At 39.5% G+C, this 22,075-nt stretch overlaps 1 protein-coding gene across 1 annotated transcript; it reads right to left on the bottom strand.

The window, feature by feature from the left end:
• Window positions 1-661: 661 nt before the first annotated feature.
• Window positions 662-21,699, bottom strand: erbb3a (erb-b2 receptor tyrosine kinase 3a). Its single transcript, XM_079683794.1, has 29 exons — window positions 21,303-21,699; window positions 15,942-16,099; window positions 14,239-14,425; window positions 13,120-13,245; window positions 12,604-12,669; window positions 12,172-12,290; window positions 11,136-11,277; window positions 10,579-10,692; window positions 10,052-10,169; window positions 9,841-9,914; window positions 9,513-9,603; window positions 9,327-9,341; window positions 8,565-8,776; window positions 7,623-7,755; window positions 7,366-7,459; window positions 6,253-6,407; window positions 6,115-6,168; window positions 5,878-6,019; window positions 5,429-5,548; window positions 5,235-5,333; window positions 4,797-4,982; window positions 4,532-4,687; window positions 4,291-4,366; window positions 3,834-3,980; window positions 3,414-3,511; window positions 3,084-3,275; window positions 2,908-2,976; window positions 2,264-2,525; window positions 662-1,846 (listed from the first exon to the last, which is right to left on the bottom strand). Exons 1-29 carry the CDS (start codon window positions 21,391-21,393, stop codon window positions 1,041-1,043), a joined length of 4,302 nt encoding a protein of 1,433 aa, XP_079539920.1. The 5' UTR covers window positions 21,394-21,699; the 3' UTR covers window positions 662-1,040.
• Between the last annotated feature and the right edge of the window lie 376 nt (window positions 21,700-22,075).

Here is a 22,075-nt window from a genome sequence, read left to right as displayed (position 1 = left end):
GCTTCAGCTTCTTAATGACACTCAGATTAATTCAACATTAAATTTGTAGGCATTAGATGGAATACAATGATACAGAAAGGTCACTGACCCACAGGCATTTCCTGTTATGTGAGAATAATCTGATAATAGTCTGTTTCTTTCACTCTTCGTAAATATATTAGTAAACAGTTACCAACTTGTTCAAACAGCCTCAGCATTCAATAGACCATTTGTTTTTTCACAGTAAGACTTACATTTTTATGAATAAACCGAGATGGCCTGGAGGGGAAATCTGTGTGTGCAACAGTATATCTGAGTCAAAGCATACAATTTGAGAAGAAGCAAAGACAATCTAAGTTAAAGCAGAGAAAATAAATCAAGGACAACACACTGCAAAAAAGATAGCAAATTCTGATCCAACTATATCAGTTTCAATGGGAAGACAAATAACATTGAATTCAAAAACATGATGTTGGGTCCTGCAAACATGGACATTGTGACCTAACAACCATAGTAACAACTTCCCCCTAAAATTACTTTGAAATTGCTGCTGAGAAGTTCCAGAATTACCTTTCATGGTCTATTATTAGACCTGACTGAGGAAACGCACCTACAATTCACATATTATACACATGTTAATGTTATATAGGTAAGTTCAAAAATAAAAAGTTTGCGCATCATAATAGTTATTCAAAATATGTTTAATGAGTAGAAAATGTATTGCATATATCATCATTAAAAGAGGTCTCGAAACAAAAAAGTCCAAACTCCTAACAAACACATTTGTTCTCCAGAAAAATCTTTGTTCGTTTAAAAATGTAAACAGAAAAATATAGCTTGTAATCTGTTCATTTCCTGTAAAGTTTTCAACACATTAGTTTTGGAAAATGCCCTAAAACATGAGAAAAAAATACAAGCTTTGAAAAAGTCACACATGTTGGATGACAGTTTCCTATTTTTGAAAAATGTGTCATAGGCTACATTGATAATGGCTTTTGATTGTATTTTGGGTCCTTCATGAAAATGTCTCAAAGTGAAGTTTATGAGATTAAAAACGTTCTTCATGTAGGCACTGCTTTGGACTTCAGAAACAGCCTGCTGTGCCAGTAGTCAGGATTGTCAAAAGATCTGTCGGCGGCTGCTGTTTCCCCGACCCCGACTCCAGCTCGCACCTTGACATTGGGTTCAAACCCAGATCTATGTGCCTCTGTGCCCCCTACTGCTCCCTCCCCCTCCCTATGCAGGTTGTGGTACACCACAGCGTCTCCAGGCAGCAGGGCAGCAAAGGAGTCCATGTCTTCATACTCATACGCCTCATCCTCGTCCCTTCCCTCTACATTCAGATCCTTCCTGTCCTGAAGAGCTTGACGCAGCTTCGGCTGTCTGTTTGTGTAATGATAGTTACTGTCCTCCACATATTCATCCTCCTTTTCCCCCGCCTCACCCTCCACCTCTCTGACCATACTTGCTGGTGCAGGAGGAGGAGGTGGAGGAGGAAGAGGAGGAGGCTCAGGCGTTGGAGGGCTTGCATCTTTTTCACTACCCCTGATGTCCATGTATTCATACTCTACATCATCAGATCCCGGCTGCTCTGAATCAGAGTCATAATTGCTTCTTGTGTGAGCCCCCCTGACCTCCACTGAGGATGTGGTGTCAGCTGAGCACGCTGTCGCTTGTGACGACACGGAGGAGGTGCGCTTCTTGTTGGGCTTTAGTAAATGGCTGCTGTGCCTGGATGAAGGAGCTGTTAGACACGTCCGCTTGTTCATATACTCATAGTCTTCTTCATCTGGGTCGTCCAGGAGGCTCGCTGAATGAGACTTGCTCATCCTGCCAGGAGCAGCTCGAGACGAGGAAAGTAATGTATCTGAGAAAGGAAAACATTATAAATTAAGGTTCGCATTAGAATATTGTGTAAGGTAGTTAACACATAATGAGGATACACTGTCTTTTTTTTACAAGACAAGCCTTTTAATACAAATGCGCAGGTGAATTACAGTGCCATAGGAATGAGTGTTAAAACCCAGAAATTAGCATTTCTGCCCTCCCTGTTGACTTGTCTCTAAGTCAGTGTTTTAAAAATAAGTTTTTTTTGCTGAGATGCCTAGAATAAGTTCTGTTTTATTATGGCTAGGCAATATGGGCTTGATAAACACATACGATTAAATACCCTACACTTGAATTATTAAGTCCTTTAGTTGGATGTGACATATAGAGCAATTTTCCATGTAAGATGGTTGACAATATAATTTTAATAGAGAAAAAATTTGATTAGTGCAATCACCTCTGCCTGGGCTGTCTCCAGGAAGCACATATCCGTTCTGGTCCTCTTCATCCATCTCTGGTGATGGTGTCTCTGGAGGCCCGGCGGAAAAGCTGTCCCTCTGTGAGACGTAGGCGCTGTCCTCACGCTGACGTCGTCTCTTCAGGCTCCCGGTCATAGAAAAGTCTTCATTAATCTCCAGCTCCACTGTCGGGCCGCAGCCCTCCGAGCTCTCAGAGACAGTGCGGGCTGAGTTTAGTCGAGAGCGCGACTGCCACATGGCCTACACAAGACAACACAAACACACATGCATCACTAAAATGGCAACAGGAAGGACAATAGGATGATGTTGATAACAGCTTTAAAAATGTTTGGCTTATGTACATTAAAAAATGAAAAACAGTTTACATACAAAGGGACTTAAGGGGATATGTCGCTATTTTTGTAAGTGGCAAACACAACACAACCACAAAATATGTAATGTTTTGCCTCTAGAGGACTCCCAATTAAAGCAATAACAAACAATGGCTTTTTGTGATGTTATGATGAAGTAGGCGTGAGATCAAGGAGGTTGTTGTCTTCACCACCACCTTAGTCAGTTTCTTCTATAGTTGTATGCAGAAAGTTTACATATTATACTTCAACACCTCAAAAGCCGGTATTACCTGTCCTGGGTTGTCAAATCCTGGAGTCATAGGCAGGTATCCAGCCATGTTTGATGATGTAATAATCACCTTTACAAAAAAAGACAGAAGTAAGATGTCAGTCTCTAGGGTGTTGACAGAAAACACATTTCTAGATATAAACTGGACATAAATTCAACAGTAAGAACAACTCTTACTCTGTGAGTGTCCATCCTTGAGAGGCGACTGAGGCTCCTGGACTGAGAAAGGGAGTGGGGGGCCAGAGTCAAACCATCCACCTCCTCCTCCTCGTGCTCCACCATCTCAATGCCCAGATCATCCAGGTCGTCCAGGTCTGCGCTCCGCTGGGCGAGTTCATCCGGGGGGGGGTCCTGCAGGGTGCAGTCCTCCTGGTGAAAAGAGGTGAGACTTTAATTAGCATATTGCATCTACACTCTCACTGAGTCACCACAGTAAAAAGAAACCAAACTTAGAAAACAACTGACATACAAACTGCATGGTTACTGATAAACAAACAGCATTCTTACTTTGATCACCAGGTAGCGAGGCGGATCTCTTGCCATTCTCGTAAATTCATTTGCCAGCTCTTTAAATGTTGGACGGACGTTCTCATCAATCATCCAACCTGTAAATAAAAAATAAGAACACAATTTAGTTAGGAAATTTCACGAAAATTAAATAATTGTGGCGCAATATGAAAAGTCGCTAAGCCACCTAAGCCATTAGGATTCATCTTGCAGGGATAATGAATGTAACAAATATTATGGAACTCTGATAAATATTTGTTGAGATACTCTATTTCAGTCTGAATCAAAGTGGTGAACTGACCAACAGTCCAATATTGCTCCCCCTAGATCCTGCTGCTAGCATGGCTAGAAGGCATATGTTGCTTCGGTTAATTAGTAGATCAGACCAGATGTAAAAGAAGAATAGAAGAAGACACTCACACTTGACCATGACCATGTAGACATCAATGGTGCAAATTTGAGGCTGGGACAGACGCTCGCCCTTCTCCAGCAGATCAGGAACATCCTGAGGACGCATCGTAGTGTACGGCTCTACACCATTGGACATCATCTCCCAAACTGTCACACCTAATGAAGGATTACGTTTTGTTTAGCTAAAGTTTATTTGCACAAAATGAACTGCATAAACACAAGATATAACAAATAATAATACAATGCAGAAAGTACCGACACAGGGCTTACTTAAGCCTTCACATACATTATATTACAAGTTCACAATTATATAGAGGTGGTGAGAAACTATTACAAACAAGATACACTATTTATAGCAATAACAAAATGCAAGCTGAAAGATTTAGTGTGGCATTAAACATACATAAAGGTTTTCATAAACACTTAATATTACTTTAACTTGGGACTACCTGGTTTAAAAACTCACCGTAGCTCCAGACATCGCTCTGATGTGTGTATCTGCGGAACAAGATGCTCTCTAAAGACATCCACTTGATTGGAGCCTAAGACATAAACAGAGAATTGTCTATATTGATTACTCCAGTGAAAACATATGAGTCTTATATGAGTAAACAGGAGCAGATGGCAATATAAATCCATGTCAAAGTCTCTTTGATGAACTTTGGTCAAATGACTGAGTATCATATATTTTCTGTTGGGCTACACACCTTGACCTCGTTGTAAAAGTACTTCTTGTCATCGGGGTAAAGCAGGTCTGCAATGCCGTAATCTGAGATCTGGGCGGTGTAATTATTCTTCAGGAGAACATTTCTGGCGGCCAGGTTCCTGTGCACTATCCTGTTCTCCTCCAGGTAATACATACCCTGATGAGAAAGGACAAACGTCTTTAAGTGCTCCTGGTATCAGGGGAATGAACCAAGCTGTGGTTAAAAACAAGTACACACACAAACAATGAAAGGGTTGGTCCTTTACCTTTGCGATTTGAACACACCAGTTGAGCAGCCTCTGTGGGCTCAGTTTGTTCTTGCTGTTCCTGACGTGCTCCAGCAGCGAGCCCTGAGCGCTGAGCGGTGTGACGAGCTGCAGGCTGGCCCCGGGACAGATCCCCAGAGTCCTGACCACGTTAATGTGGTCAATGCTCCCAATGGTCATCATGTGCTGCAGGGGACAGTCAGAGAAAATCAATACAGGTCAGAAATATCCACTGTCAATTCAGATTTTCCACTACAAATCTTCAGACGTCTATTTATACAATCCACTACAATCTATAAGTGATAACAAAATTAACCAAACTTCAGAATGCAAATTGACTCCTCAGAGTAGCCAGCTATACAAACTTTACGAGCCACATTTTGGGCCTACCATCAGTGAGTTTTAGATACAGGAGATATAATTCATGTTTTCTCTTACGTCTGTCAGCTCATAGAAAGTCTGTCGTCCGGTGCGGTCGTTAATCGTCCTGATGGCCACAGGAAGCTTCACTGTATCACCTTCAGGGATCCAAATTCCCTGTGAGGTAAATACAAATAGATTTATTAATTACCTGATAAAAATCAATTGTGCAAGAGAAGGATTGAAAAAACTATTGCCACAATCCCCAGTACCTTATGGACGGCTCCAAACACTCCGTTACCCAGCAGCTTGATCTTTTTCAGCTCGGTCGGCTTCAGGATCCGAGAGTGGACCCGAGCTCCTTTCTCTCCCGGATCCAAAGGCTCAAAACTCTGCAGGAAGAAAAAACACCTTTAGTCAAACTAGGCAAACAAAAGCCCTCCAGTGAAGCTGTTCAGAACAGGAATAACTAAAACATTGCTCCTATAGAGATTTGGTTTAATCTTGAATGATGAACTGACACAATTAAAAATAAATATGCCCACCATTTATGTCCTTTCTTAAAATCAAGAATAACAGAAATGCTTGGTAGGCGAGTGGATAATCGTGGTGGGAGTGATTGAACTCTTAATTTTTGGTTGACTAATTTCCTGTTTATAGCTCTCCCTATTCTGTATGAATGTCTTAGTGTTGCACTAGATGACCTCCGACTCTGACTGACCTCTCCACTCTCCATGTATCTCCTCATGGCTCGCTTACGACGAATGGCGAGACCTCTGCGGTACAAAACAGTCAGCACGAAAATCGAGAATGAAACGAAGAGCAGAGCAATCACTCCCAGTACGATGGCTGTGGTCAACTGTCTGATGACAGGTGAAAAGGGAGAAAGGATGACTCATTACTTTATAATAAATTAAAATACAAATAAAAACATGTTAGTTAGAGAGGAGCAACTTACCCAGAAATAAAGCGCTCTTTCCCGAGACATTCTCCAATTCCTGGGCCGTAGCACCTAAACAGAAAAGAGGTCAAATTGAAATAAACACAATCTGAGCTTCGAAATGAAAACAGAGAAAGAAGCTCTACTCATTGTTACCCTAGGGTGCAGTTTTTGTGGCACGATTCACAGCTGCCTTTCTTGTTGGCGTATTTGAAGATGACTTCCTCTCCTCCCATCACGCCCTCGGGACACGAGGACACGCAGTGCGGGCCGTCCTGCAAGCGGGTACACGCTACACACTGATCTGCGCCCTGAAGAGAAGAAAGGAGGCTTTATTTGACAGACAAAAGAAAAGTAGCAATGCAACATTTTCATGACTAATCAATGAGCTGATCAGCAGATAAATAATCAGTAACTATTTTCATTGATGCAAAGAATTTAAATACATTAAATTACTCAAGTACTTTTCAGTAGAACAATTGTTAGGCAAGGTCATTTACTTGAGTATTTCCATTTTCTACAACTTCATACTTATCCACTATCACTTATAAACTTATATATATTATACGTTACATTTCAGAGGCAATTTTTGTAGTTTCGTTCCACTACATTGATTTGATAACATTAGCTACTTTGAAAATTGAGATTAATGATATTAAATGTTGTAACAAATGATGTATCTTGTATTATCATAGTTACATTCCTGGATAAATCCACAGGCTATACAGTATTACTAAAAGTCTCTTTACCAGCTGCAACATTAAAGTAATAAACACATTAAAGGATTCATATTTATAATCCAATAATATAACATATCTTTCTGAAATTGGCTGCTCTGCAGAATAAGTACTTTTAGTTTTGGTTCTTGAGGTACATTTTGATGTTAATACTGTAAAAACGGTTTGTGTTATATCATATTTAAAAGGTAAGATATTTGGGTTTTGGACCAACAAAAAGAGACATTTAAGGACATCACCTTAAACTTTGAGAAATGTTTAAACATTTCCTGACAATTTAAAGACCAAATGAAAAATCTTGAAAATAATAGGCAGATGAATTGACAATACAAATAATTGTAAGTGGCAGCCCTGAAGCCAAGTGGACGAAAATGTGGCAATATGGAGTATGAGGTCACTAGGGGGCAGCAACAAGCTTTTATAACACAATTCTTGATCTTCAAGAACTTGTATTGGGAATATCAGTGTTAAGCAGCACGGCTATTCAGCCTCTTGTTTAAAGTTGTTAGTCAGTGAGGAGATGAAATCATACCGGGCCAAAGCAGGTCTGCTTCCCCTCCTGGACCTTACACTCAGGGTGGCAGGGCATACACTCTCCTGACTGAGAGGCAAACTCCCTTCTCTCTCTGCAATCAAAGCGAAACAGTCAATCACTTTGTAATTCTTTCAGCGGACTGCAGATAAGATTGAAACACCTGGGGCGGCTCCGCCACAGCAAACATTACTCGCATTAAGACAAACACTATGGCTTTTATTATTCATTCGATTAATTATTCTTTAAAGACTCACCCAGTCAGGAACATGCAATCTGGCACGCACGTTCCTCCCTGGCTGTACTTCTTGCAGGACAGACACTGGTTTGGCCCCGGGGCCCAGCAGCCATCAGAGGAGCACAGGGGGTCGCACACATGGCCCTCAATCACTACAGACAACAACAAAAAGGAGAGTATTATCATTAACACTGACAAAGTAACTGGTGTCAACTATTCTTTTCTAATTTTATTTAATAGTTTAAGTAGTTTCCTATGTTTTGTGTGTTTCACTATGTGATATGATGTTGGTTGTTTTAAAAGCATATACAAATAAATAATATTCTCTAACAAAAACTGAAACTGATTCACCCCGTTCCAAAGCTCGAGATTCATATTCAGTGTTTTTACTCAAATACTTGAAAACCATATTGAATCCAAACCCCACTCAACTATCTTTGGTATTCAACCTGAAGATTATCAAACATTCGTTCAACATGTATCGCATACTCTACTCTTCTATAGTCAGAATATTCATTTGAAAAAACATTCATCTCAAAAAGAGATGATATAAATCATTGCTCACTTGTTTCCCCTTGGTTATTATTGTGTTCTCATTTTCAATGCATTATATTTTAAATGTATCTATTTCATAATTTATATAATATTTACAATATGTTTTGTTGTTATTTACAGAAATTAATCTGACATTACATTACATGTTAATTGTTAGACGCTTTTATCCAAAGCGACTTACATACTCAATACTGTGGACAATCCCCACAGGAGCAATTTGGGGTGAAGTGTCTCAGAGACACAACGACATGCAGTGGGGTTTGAACCTATGCTCCCCTGATCCGAACACCTTTGGACAACCCGCTACGCCACACACCTCCATAATACACCATATCATATTAATGACACTGTGTACTTTAAAACAAATAAAAAATGTTGGGGTATGAAAAGATCCCTCCTCACTCACCACACCGATCTCTCGGTCTGTTGTCCTTGACGTCGATTTGTTTATTCCGTGGGCGAGAGCCGCTGTTCAAGATACGCGTCCAGTTAACGGTGTGGTGATAGCAGAGCTTCGTGTTTCCTGTGATGTAGACGCCGCCGTCGTTTATTATTTGCAGCGAACGTAACCCCAGGGAGGTCAAAGAGCCGATTTTCATCACCAGGAGAGAGTAGCCCCTGAAAAATTGAGGAGTGAATAAATGCTGGGTAAGAGAATAATAATGCCAATGTTTTTATATTGCTTTAAAAACTATGGAAGCATAGAAACAGATTTTGAATTTGAATAAGCAGTTTTTCTATAATTATTATAACAATAATAAGAGTATTATGAATCATTATGGACACAATCATTGTGTTTAAATTGCTAATTGTTCAAGCTATTTGTTCTAGAATAAAATATTGAAATGCTTAAACATAAAAGTTATTAAGCATAGCAATAACGTGTTCAGTTGCTTAAAAGGTTCCAATTGTTAGGGCCTTTCTTTGACTCCATAGAATACAACCAGCAGACACCCACATTTTCCAGCCAAACACCAGATGATTTTCAAAAGAAAGAGCATGCGTGAAAACCAGGAGAACATTTTAAGAGTTGTCCCCACCACCTGATACCCAGTACCAAAAATGCTCATGAATATTATGGTTTAATAATTTCTTAAACCAAGAAAAGTCATTTGAAATAGAAATATTGCGCATGGCTAGAGGCAGGCATGTGAAATAATAACTGTACCTTTTGCTCACTCCTCTACACGCGGTAAAACAGAGGCACAACAAGAAAACAAATAAATACAAGACAATCAGAAGTATGTCAGTGAACGTTGAGTCTGCAATGCAATGAGAAATACAACAACAAAATAGTAACATGACTCACAAAGCAAAACCATTGTTAGAACCAAAATAAAAACAACAGGCTCACTTGAACAGAGTTCTGCCCTGAATGGATTGTAGGTTGGAGAAGACAGACAGGTCGGACATGCTTTTAGGCCACGACTGGATACTGAGGATGTCTGAAAATAAAAACAGTGTTGTTCCAGATTACAAACACTGTGACTTGACATAATGTAAAAATACAGTGACAGTTTACACACACACACACACACACACACACACACACACACACACACACACACACACACACACACACACACACACACACACACACACACACACACACACACACACACACACACACACACACACACACACACACACACACACACACACACACACACACACACACACACCTGTGATCTCCCTCACAGTGTTGAAGATCTTCAGTTTCTCTGGATCGAGGGCTGGTACATTGTTATATGCATCACTATAGAAAAAAAGTTGAGAAAATTATTGCAAAGGCAGCAACAAAGAAGGAAAAAAAATAGTTTTTACCTACTAATTACCTCAAAAGCTTTGTTTTATTTTATAAAAAGGAATGAGAAGTACTTAGGATAAGTTTACCCTTTGATCCCAGTCACCAGGAAGTGAAGGCTGCCCTGGATCTTGGTGCAGTTTATGAAGCTGTCGATGTTCTGAGCATCTACCGTCTGCATATTTTCTTTGCCTGTGCCAATGCAAGCTGAGAGGAGGATAAAGAAGCAATGTCAGTGAGAAACCTCCAGCAGATAGTCAATTTACTACTATTCAACGTTAAAGATATTACACACAAAATACATGAGCAACAAACAAATCTGATGAATCTTTTTGCAGCTTTAACTAGCCAACTGCACAGTAAAGTAGCTCAAATCAGCTCAACATTTAGCAGCTAGACATGCTGCTTACACATAATAATTTATAATTTATATTACTGTAGAGTTTTTACTAGCAAATATACATATATTTGCTAGTAAAAACTCTACAGTATATATATATATATATATATATATATATATATACTGTAGAGTTTTTACTAGCAATATATATATATATATATATATATTAATATTAATACATGTATTGGAAATGGACTGTTCAGTTGTCTTAAACACCTTTTGGACAGAGGCCTCCGCAGGGTTCACATCTTTTAAATCCGTTTTTCTCCACCTCCATTTTATCAGAAGGGCAACTGCTCACACATGAGCTTTCATCCACCACGAAGTTAGCTGTGCAAAAGAAACAAGGTAAGTCTCAAACAAGTGACTCAAACATATATGACCAGGGTAATATACAAGTAGTATTTCATTTGTTTTATATTTGTTCACAGTCAAAATACAACTATTTAAACATTAAAGGGCAGGAAAGTGGCAGCAAGGGTAGAAAGAAATTATTATTTAGCAGTCCCCTAACTCAAAACATATATAGACAATACAAATAGATGGTCTGCCAATGACAGGCTTATTCTATAGATAATATGTGAATACTTAAGAAAAAGAAGATATCAATCATCATCCATAATCTACTGGGGAAACAGATTACCTGCCACTTCAAAAACTGTAAACAAATCTTAACACATTTTCTTTAACAAATAAAATATGTATACAAAAGCATCTGGGGAACCATCAACTTTGACCTGCGAGTGTGTGTGACTATGAGTGTGTGGACTCACGGGGGCACTGGGCCACGCAGATGGAGCCATACTGGTACTTGGCGTTGGGGTTGGGCTCCAGTTTGAATGTGTGCTTGTTGTAGATGAGGGTCTGCGGACAGAGAGGCACGCAGGCAACCGAGTTGTTGAAGTTCCTGCAGGCCTGCAAACGTCACACAGACAGCAAAGTCAGCAACACAGCTCATACTCCAGGTGCTTATGTCAAGGGGTTAAATTGGGCCGGGGCTGTCCGGGGCTCAGCCCCGGCACATAGGACGATGTTCTGACGTGATCACCCTCGCACATTTGTCATATGTTTACAAAACAATATATATATATGTTAAAAACTTTTCTCTTTCTTAATATAGACTATATTTAGAGTCGATATGTGTTGACTTTACTTTAAAATAGCAAATCTCTGTTACAGATATAGTTTTTCAGCTTAGTGAACGTGTGTCTCTGCTCCGATCAGGAACGGCAGCACCGCCCGGGCCCCTCCGCTGCTCCTCCGTGCAGAGAGTCTGCAGCGGTGCCGCCAAACCCCTCGACCCATTTTGTAACACCGAGCCTGTTTCTTAAACCATGCTAAATGTATGTGTGTGCATAAAGCTGAGTAATGATCGGTCACAATGACACCGAGTTTGGTGATGATTAAATAGTCTACAGTGAGATTTACTCACATACTTTTGGTCATACTCGCGCAGCACTACAAATGAACTGAGATGTCCACACAAATGTTCTTTAGCAAGTGTGCAGAGCAATGTTGATTTAAAAAAGCAATTTGAAGGTTGTATATGTACCTTATCTTTTTTTGTGTATATATTAATAATTTATATTTATATATATTAATTCCAGTTTATTTGTAGTAGCCTACTTTCTATTTTTATTGTTTCAGTTGGTGGCATCAATGTGTGCGTTTGATCCAGATAACGGAGCAGTTGCTTTAGGACCTCATGTACAGTATACCCCTTAAGGTCAAATCATGAGATCCTCTTTTTCTTATTGTGACATGTCGAAATGTGCCCTGTGTAAAAAGGCCTTTAGGCAGCAGACTCACAAAGCACTCTGTATCCAGAGATCCTGTGCAGCCTCCCGCACACTCGATGTGACAGCATTCGCTCGGGTTAATACCAAAGCATCGGCCGTTACACTGAGGCGCGCACACGGTCTTGGTCACTGAAACAGAGAGTGTACGAGCATTTGTTAATTTATTGCAGCAGTGGTTACATTCTTTTTTCTTTTTATATTCTCTTTCCTCCAAAATCTCAAAAATGCCCAGTGCATAAAGAAATCTATTTTCCTTACACAAAATATCTAACACATTTCTATTCAACATGGGTTTAAACAAGTGGATTCCATTGAGTATTTATTATTCTCTCTTGATTCAATAAACATGAAGTTCTCTAAAAGTTGATTGAAATGCTTGAAAACCCGCACACTACAGAACTGCTTGTCGCTTGGGAAATAAAGTGATGACGATTTCACTCACAGATCTGGCATGTGTCATTTCTTGCATCCCAACATGGAAGGTCTCCACATGCCGCGTTGCAAGGCTCTAAGAAAAAACAAACGTAGCACATTCATCAGTTTCAGTATTTCTGCAAGTAGATTAATAAAGCATTATGCATTATTTATAGTCTGGGTCAACAAGAGGCTTTAATTATTTACAATTTAACCTGGGAAACTTTCATCTTAGATATTAAAACAAATCAAAAAGGAATAATGAGTGAGCTGTGAGATGGGATAACATTTTTTTTAAATAACATTATATTCTCACTCAATTAATCAATCTATTCTGTCAGACTTTGGGGTAAAGTAATGACCTTTCTATATGTTATTACTCTCTATCATCAGTAGTGTGTGGCTCTCATTTTAGCCTCTTCCTTGTGACAGCCTTTCTGCAGTAGATGCATGTTAACATTGCAAAGTAGACCAAAGCGTAACTCCTAGAGATAAAACATAAAAATGTAAGGTAATATCTCTTATTGTCACCCTTTCTACTCACTTTTAGGCCCGTTGCCCTCGATCAGAATCTCAGCTTTTGCATCCTTCACGATGTCTAGCCAGTTGACCTGCTTGACGTAGCTCAGGTACTTGTTCTGGATGATTTTGACTCCTCCCTCCAGTATCTCTGTGAGCGGAACACAAACATTTAAATGGCAAAAAGACAATTAGCAGAGCAAGCCCGGGCGAGCCCATGACTCATCCCTTACTACAGTTCATACATGAAATGCGCTCATGTTACAGTGGCAGTTGAGACATTCCTGGGACTTCACATCACCTACACACACCGCTGCTGCAGCCCCCCCGCCCTCCTGAAGGTGTGGCTGCAGTGTGTAGGTGTGTGAGCTCCAACAGTCACCAGGAATACCTCCTTATCTCAACTCCTGCATGCACCCACACTTAAACACACCAACATATATTTTTACTTCCCATATGTTGATCATTTTGCTTTTATTCATCTATACTTGTGTTTTGTGTGCAAATAACTGCACATAAAAGAGACAAAATGCACAAATGAATTAAAAGTAAAAGATGAATTTGATATTTGAATTATATCTTTATTCAATTATCTTTTTTTATTTCCCAAACTTTCGAGATATACCACGATAATATTGTTATTTGGCCACGATAATCTGTTATTGTGTGTCCTGGTCTAGAATGATAAACATAATGCAGTGTTAACAATTTTCATTCAAAGAATATTTTATCTATAAAATGCTTACAAAATGATTCCAAGGTGTAAGGTGTTTGCAGCGAGATATGTGGATTAACATAGTAGTGAGGACACTGTTTAGTTTTTGTCAGATGTCATTTTTTTAAATCTTAGAGCATCACTAACACAATTCCATTCATCTAATTTTCTTTGGGACAGTGGACAAGACCAATGTTTCCAAACCTGCAAGCAATGCTGGATACCAGAGGCAACAGTGTTTTTTGGTTAAACTGACCTTTTAACATCATTCATCATGAATCAGTGCACTCTTTGTTTTTTCTGAACTCAGTGAGACATGTTTTTGTTTACCCACACGCACACACAGGTGGCCGAATTAATTTCACCAGTCACCTGCTGCCCTGCAGCCTCGAGCACCTAAACACACACACCGAGTGACTTCCTATGTACCTGTGAGGTGAGTTAGGCCCAGCTCCTGCAGGCCGTGCTGCCCATCCTTCTGGTAGTTCACCATCACAGCCAAGGCGTATTTCCCCTCGTACAGCGTGCTGCCTCTGATGACCCGCAGCTGGTTCAGAGGCACGTGGCTGAACTCATTGACCGCGACCAAGATGTAGCCTGTCACTTCCCTGATAGACTGCAGGGAGGAACAAATATGAAGAAAGATCAATTAAACAAATAATTTGGACCTTTCCTCTATTAAAACAACAAGTAAGGCAGAGTTTGGTGGCACACATTGCAGTCAGCTTCTGCTAGGAATATTTATAAATCAGAAGGGTTGTACCAGTAGCCAAATTATCTGCAGATGTCTCCTCTCCAAATCAAACACACAGTGGTTAAAACGAGTAAAATCACAGTGAAATCACAGAGAGAAGAAACAGAAAGTGTTCTCTGATGCTGTTTGAGGGCCCCTTGTGTTTGCTAAGACATATATGTCAGTTAAAACAGCCAACATTTTAAAATAGATGTATTATAAACATGAGGCTTTAAACTGGATAAAAATGTATTGAGAGAGGGATACATACAGCAAATTAAAACAGACCTTTACCTTGAATGAAATAATGGATTTCTCTAACAATGTTGGAATGATTGGGAATAATGTAAGTTTTCAACTCAACAAAAATAAATCATAAATGTAATTGTTTTCAGAAATGGCTATTTAAGGATGCGTAAATGATAAAAACTATAATAGAAAGAAGAGAAGAACAAAAACCTTTGCTCTGATTGTTAGTCATGGTGATTGTTATCAGAGTCACGACCTGGCGGCAGAGGTGTGTTTTTCTTGTGTTGTCAGTCACCATGACGGTGGTGCAGTGATTAATCAAAGAGATTAATAGAAAAGGACTTGGAAGGGGACATAAATGAGCTCATTGTTCATTTGAGACGAAGACATCATCCCTTGTGGACGGAGATGAACAACTCAGATGTGGGAAGTATTTTGGCATCACGTTAATCCATATCCCTGTCCAGACTGGTTACCATGCAGTTTTTCTCAGTGACACATCTGTGAAAGTCTGCAAACGTGCAGTGATGCCTCAAAGTATTAGTCGACAGCGGTTTTCTGGAATCTATTATTGATTCATTTGCCAGCCGCTGATACAAGGTGCCTTTACGGTTTAACTGATGCTTTTAGCCGCTGGGGTGATGCTGTACTGCTGTGGTTAATTACGCACAGATTACCTTGTTTAGCTTGTTTGATGTCCGATACAAAAGTTCACATTTGGCCTTCCGTTTATTAGTTAGTTGGATTCTTTTCGATTAAACTCCAACAGCGTTTACAATCAAACTCCATTTAGCAACGTCACATGTGTGAGGCATGGTTATACAACTGTTTACCTTTCCGCGGAGAAAACGAGCACACACACAATTGGTTCCGGTTCCTAGGAACAATTATATGACAAGAGCTAATGACCTTCTAAAAATCCCATTTCTTGTTGTTGTTTTTATGCAGCAAAGAAATATATTATTTTCTCCTTGTTTCTGAGAGAAAATGGACATTGGTAAACTTACATAAATACTAAACTTAGTGTAGTTTCCTGTTGTTGGTTTGGTTGGTTTTAAAAAGAAATACAGTAAATAAAGCAGATGACCTCAAAATGGAAATTAATCAGCCCAAGTCGATTGCTCGGTGTACCACTAGTTGAAAGCCTCACCTGCAGGAAGGAGAAGTCTCTGGTGTGCTCCATCATGGTAATCTCCAGGTTGCCCATCACTATCTCACAGCCGTCGTAAATAGCCTTCGTCAGGTTGTACTGAATCTCTGAATTTCCCGTCGTGCTCAGACCATTTTGGGTGCCAGAACAAACCTTCACTGTAAAAGTGAATAATTAACTCTTGTTAATGTCAATATGTTTGGATTAGAAACACACATTTGAAAGATAAACCTGGTGATATATATACATAATCTAATTAAAATAGTACATACAAAAACAAAATGAATTGGCAGAAAAACAGATTTGTGAGGGCAAAGACATACAACACACATTTCTAACTGGAGAGACAATGGCTGGAGTCTGTTTCTGTGTGTCCAACATGGACATTTAAATAAAATAAAATGAATGGACATGTCTGTGAATAGATTACCAACGAGCTAAAGTATATTATGGCTGATGAAGGCATAGTAACACATTATTCTACCAAAAACTTGTTACGACAAGTCACAGCAACCCTATTAACACTACAATAATGATCACATTTCAGTATGTTTTATTTATTTACATTTATATAGGCTTACAGATATATTTAATAGCCCGTGTATTTATTCAGCTTTGTTGTGATACATTGAGAACATCAAAATACCGGAGTAAATTCTCCATATGTGTACACACTAACTATGGATATTTTGTAAAATCAAGTACTAGATTAAGCCCCTATAAAGTCTGTTTTATGCCTTACTACACACCACTGTGTTCATGCACACTATCAATGAGTGTACTGTAACAGTTTGAAACAAGCTGGGGATTGTACACAGGGCCGTTTTCTGTGAGAGAAGCATACAAGGCCTTGTTTACGAGCTGTGGGAGTTCAGCCATGCAGCGTCACTGGAAGGCTGCTTTGCTATTCAAATGTCAGACAGCAGAGAAGCCGCGCAGAGAAAAGAGGAGGGCAGAGCATTAAACATGACTGTGAATCTAAATGTCAATACTTTGCCTGAGAATACTAACAATTACTTGTGTAATGTACACGTTGTGACAAACAATCATATGTCTGCTTTTTTTTTTACATTTTGTCTGAATTTTGGTTCAGTTCATTTTGTTTCACAATGTGTTTGCTAGTTTTACTTAAGTTTGACCTAAGTTCCAGAAAATATTGTTTTTTTAATATATTTCCTCAACAGGTTTAGTGTCATTATGTTAGCGCTTGGTATGATGGCATGAATCTCAGAGACTAATCTAGCCTAAAAACCTGAGCAAATTAAACAAAAAGTATCTGCATGCCCGTAAAGACATTTTTACCATTCAGTTGCAAAATTGTGTGTAGTTGAAATCAAAATGAAGGGTCGAAAGAAAAGGGAAAGGGTCTTAGCCTCCCAACTTAATGCCCGTGGCTCGATTTGGGGTTTCAACTGGTGTGATCCCATCGCGACACGCTCTCTAGTTTTGTTGCTTTTTCGTTATTTGTTTTAACTAGTATAACCTTAGTCCAAGCATCATGCATCAGTCAGTCTTGTTAACTTGTTATTCTGTTCTACTGTTGAGTAAAGATGTGAGGAATGTTTTTTTAGCCACACTTACTCACAGGTCACACGCATGAAGTAAAGTCGACACACTCACAAACACATTCCTCCAACTGTCATCAGTCGATACAGAGCTCAGAAGAACAACAGGATCAACAAGGGCATAAAAAAGCTAATCATTATTAACCTACAGCACTGAGTGTGTGTGTGTGTGTGTGTTTAAGGGAGAGACGGTGCAACGAGCGTGTCCTATGTCCATAAAGTCCTGATAAGAGTCTCTTTATTGTATTTCTGAGAACATCGGGTTTACAAGCACTGGCTTTGCACCAAAAAACCTATTCAAGGATGGTTTCTCTCAAATCACAAAAACACATATCCCCCCCCCCCCCCCCCTGCAAGGTGTTTATACATTACTGGTTTCATTAACTTTGGAAAGTCCTTCCGCCACTTCATTACTAAAGTGGTGATTACAATGTTTTATTCTACTCTCTTTCCAGAAATAACTTCCTACTCTAGGGACATTGTGAGACGTTAAGCAGGACAAGCCCAAATTAATCTTTCAGCGTTTTTGGAGTGGAGGCAGGAGACTCAAAGGGAGGTATTTTAATAGTGTGTCCATGATTTGTGTCAGTTTGTGGGAAGTGGAATAAATATGTTATTTGGGGGAATTGACCCTTTAAAGATGTTCTCCGATGATTTCACACACTCAGTTTAGTCAACAGGAGCCTGCAGTTTGTTTAACAAGGGAGCTAAGTTAAAAAAGGCCTACACCATAGGGTTAATCTGTGTTTAATGAGACAAAATATCTTTAAAAGATTCTTAATTTACTATTTTGATGCAACATCCAAACATTTTTGCTTTTGCTGAAATGTTGCACTAGTTTGTTATATTATTTGTTGCATTTACCAATGTATGATTTTCTGAAATAACTCATATTTAACATATATGCAGCATAACAGAGACCCTAATGAGTATCTTCAAGTTATGTTCTTGTACAGCTTGAACCACACATACTGGAATGTCTAGGCCTCTGCTGTATCGAGTTTCACCATGTTTTTAAATCTGTTTCTTGCATATCGATCAACTTCATGCAATTGAAATCCCGGGAGCTCTCCTTAAGAAACCAGCACATGAACACTTTAACATTTATACTTCTGCGCGCTGTAGCACGGGACAAGTCAGGGTTATCACATCAAGTTGCAATGACTAACATGCTTCAGAAACGTCTCATTCTTCATTAAAAGCCATTCAGTTGGAATGATGACAGTTTATGAGCTGCTCAAGGGTGAAGCCCTTTATCTACCCCACCTTAGTTAATCTATCAGTGGACGAATTGTTGACTCTACACTGCTTGAATTGCCTGTTGGGAAATACTCATGAACACCTGCACACGTATGTTCAAGAACCTTCCACCAATACAGTATGCATACAGTATGCATACAGTTTAAGCACAACCCACTAGAAGGGACAAACCGGTGTGCACACATGTTTGAGACAAAGTGGTATGTCAGCCATACAGACAATGCACAGGCTGCAGCTGTGGAGGCCGAACATCTCAACAGGCTGAGTGGGTTTTTCTGTCAAAGGAGGACTTTCAATGTTGGCAAATGGATGATGGAGAAAAAAGGAATGGGGTGGAGGGTTTAGAGTCAATAAACACACATGCAAACAATGGCCCTATTTTGAAAGACCGCAAAACTAGTGTAGTAGTGAATCAAGACGTGCGACCCAGCCTCTATCTATGTCTCGCCATGGAGTCCACTACTTATTCCATTCGCTAAATATTATTCACAACACATCAACTCAGGGCATAAATGGTCTCATTGTCCTTGGCACTAAAGTGTCACATAGCACATGACGAAACATAACACAGATCAGGTTAGGCTGTTATGTTCATTCGCTGCTAACAGGGTTTCAAAAAGGCAGAGAAAGAAAAGAAAGGAGGGAGGAGGAGATAAACAAGCTGAATAAAGCGGTTGAGACGATGACTGCAGTAAACAGAAACTTGGCACAGGCTGTGCCAGAGATTACTGCATACCTCACAAGAGAGCGCACACACACACACGCACGCTCACAAACACAAAGACAGACACCTGAGCACATGAACTATTCCATGTTGCAGAGCATTCACTGGTTTACAGCCAATGGTTGTGCAAAAACAACCTGTAAGAGTTGTTAGTGTTTTCACAGCATGCAGTGATCAGAATGACGCTGACTGAGAGTTGCTTAACATTATTCTTTGGCAGCAGGAACGGCAGCATATTTGCTTTTTGACGCATCTGTTATTTGGATGTCACACCTGTAAATGTACAGAAGCAAATCATACAGGCTCCACCCAATGTTGTTTTTCTTGATGGTAAATCAAATGTTACACTGAGGCATCGTACACTTGTAAAGCAAAGCCCTATCTGATACATAAAATATCTCACATCTGAGACATCAACTTGACTCTTAAAGTCATGATGACATATGTGGAAAAATCCTATCCTCCCTGTTGGCAAAACTGAAAACTTTGAAAACAAAAGTGATACAGGTGTTGTTTGTTTGCAGGGTGAAATCATGCTTCTTATATGTAAAATTGTTTTCTCCAATTGCTTCTTTCATGAAAGTGCAGTAAGCATCTAAAATGACAACTGGCTTTGAAGTTTGACGAGATACACTGAACTAAAAAACTATATTATCTTGAATTATTTTTATTATGGCTGGCCAGGTAACATTGGCTGGTATACAGGTCCACCGTCCTGCACCAACATAACAACAGCAACCTCTTTCATAACTGTCTGACTGCACAACAAATGCTGTTCATCCACTACTTAAGGAGAAGGACCAATGACAGAAAATGTCACTTTCATACTTTGGAAATTCCCAATTCTTTATTAGAAAGACATTAAGTAGTCATCAAGCAAACAGGGTTTATTTTGTATGTATTAAAGAGAATATTAACTGCAATAGTAACTTTGTACAATCCATTCAATCAAATGTCCCTTCTCATGTGATCATGATTTATTCACTGTGTTTTTGTGATTTTAGTATTAAGGCTACTTGAAGATTTAATTTGACTCCTATACATTATATTTTAGAGTGAAGTATTGCACTCGTTACTTCATTCCATTCATTTTTATTGACTAAAATATGAAGCTAAAACGAATCTGCAACTGTGTTGATTATCTGTTTATCATTGTAAAGAAAATATACAAAATATTTCCAATTAGCACACTATCCGGAGGATTTGATGCATTTTTCCAATGAGTATTCAATCGCTAATACATTATGCACTTTTACAATTTAAAGCAGGATTAAGTATTTATCATTTCACATTGTGGTACTGCTCCTTTTATTTAGCTAATACATCTGACTATTTCTTCCATATCTCATTATACTGAGAAAATGACAAATCAAAGGTAAAGTTTTGAGATCTTTTGGGCTGACTGTGGTTGTCAGTCAACAGTCGGTGTAAGGTTGGGCTCGTCTGTCCCAACCTTATACCGACGTAACAATGAGACAAACGCGAGAAAGCACACAGTCGTGGGAGAGCTGCAGGTGACTCATAGCAAACAAGCTCTACGTTTGCGGAACAGGTTCTCGTGTCTGCGGTGGCAGAGGACGGACAGGTGTTTTCTAACCCCCTGCAGTACTGAACAGCTCTAATCCAGGTGTTTGCTGGGATTTAACATTTATTTTGGGATACTTCAGTGTAAAAAGTGATGGTTTTGGAAACAAAAGAGGATTCGTGTGTGTGTGTGTGTGTGTGTGTGTGTGTGTGTGTGTGTGTGTGTGTGTGTGTGTGTGTGCGTGCCTGCGTGCGTGTGTGCGTGTGTTTGTTTGTTTGTTTGCCCACCTCCTTGTGTCTGCGCGCTGCAGAGTGTGAGAGCACACGGTAGCAGGACGCACAGCACCTGCTGCAGCGTCCTCTTCATCGGGGCAGTCATCCTCACTCAGATTATCCAAACCGGCGACGTTTTAAATAAAAATGTCCATCTCATCGATAATAAAAAGTTTGGACCTTTCTCATTACAAAATCGATCGTTTTATTCCGAGACAGTCCATTTAAAAACAGCAGGTTGTTTAGTTAATCCAAATTGTCTTTTTTCTTCCTTTCCTTCGCTTTGTTCTTATTAAAAAGGTAACTTCACTCCGTAGTGAAAACCTGTTTTCTGTTTTCTCGGTTTGACATGAAACTGAGCCGTAACTTTTCAAGCCGCCTATTCCGGCCCGTGTGAGAGGAATCACTACAGCTCAGTGATTGGAGCCAGAGCTCAGCCAATCAGCAGCCGGAGCGTCTGTTTCTCTGGCACTGATTTAACTGGGAGGGCCTGTCTGCAGCCGCAACACCAACAACAGTTGGACACACGAGGCACAGCTTTAAGACACATTGAAATATGCAAGTGGATGGATGCACGAGTCACAACAGTCCTAACAAAAAGTGTTTCATGTTGTTGATTCAGGGTTATAACTTGTGTCAATAATCAATCATTTTGTTGTTTATTTTATGTTTTGGATGCAGAAGGCTTTTGGATGTTATAGTGCAGAGGGGGTTTGTAATTTACAGTAAAGTAATATTATCAAAAAGCACTATACTTTGAAAGTAAAAGCATTCCATATTAAACAGAA

The sequence above is a fragment of the Notothenia rossii genome, assembly GCF_949606895.1.
Source record: "Notothenia rossii genome assembly, chromosome: 5".
NCBI classification, from domain to species: domain Eukaryota; kingdom Metazoa; phylum Chordata; class Actinopteri; order Perciformes; family Nototheniidae; genus Notothenia; species Notothenia rossii.
Note: the sequence above shows the minus strand (reverse complement) of the source record. Positions and strands in the feature narration are given on the sequence as shown.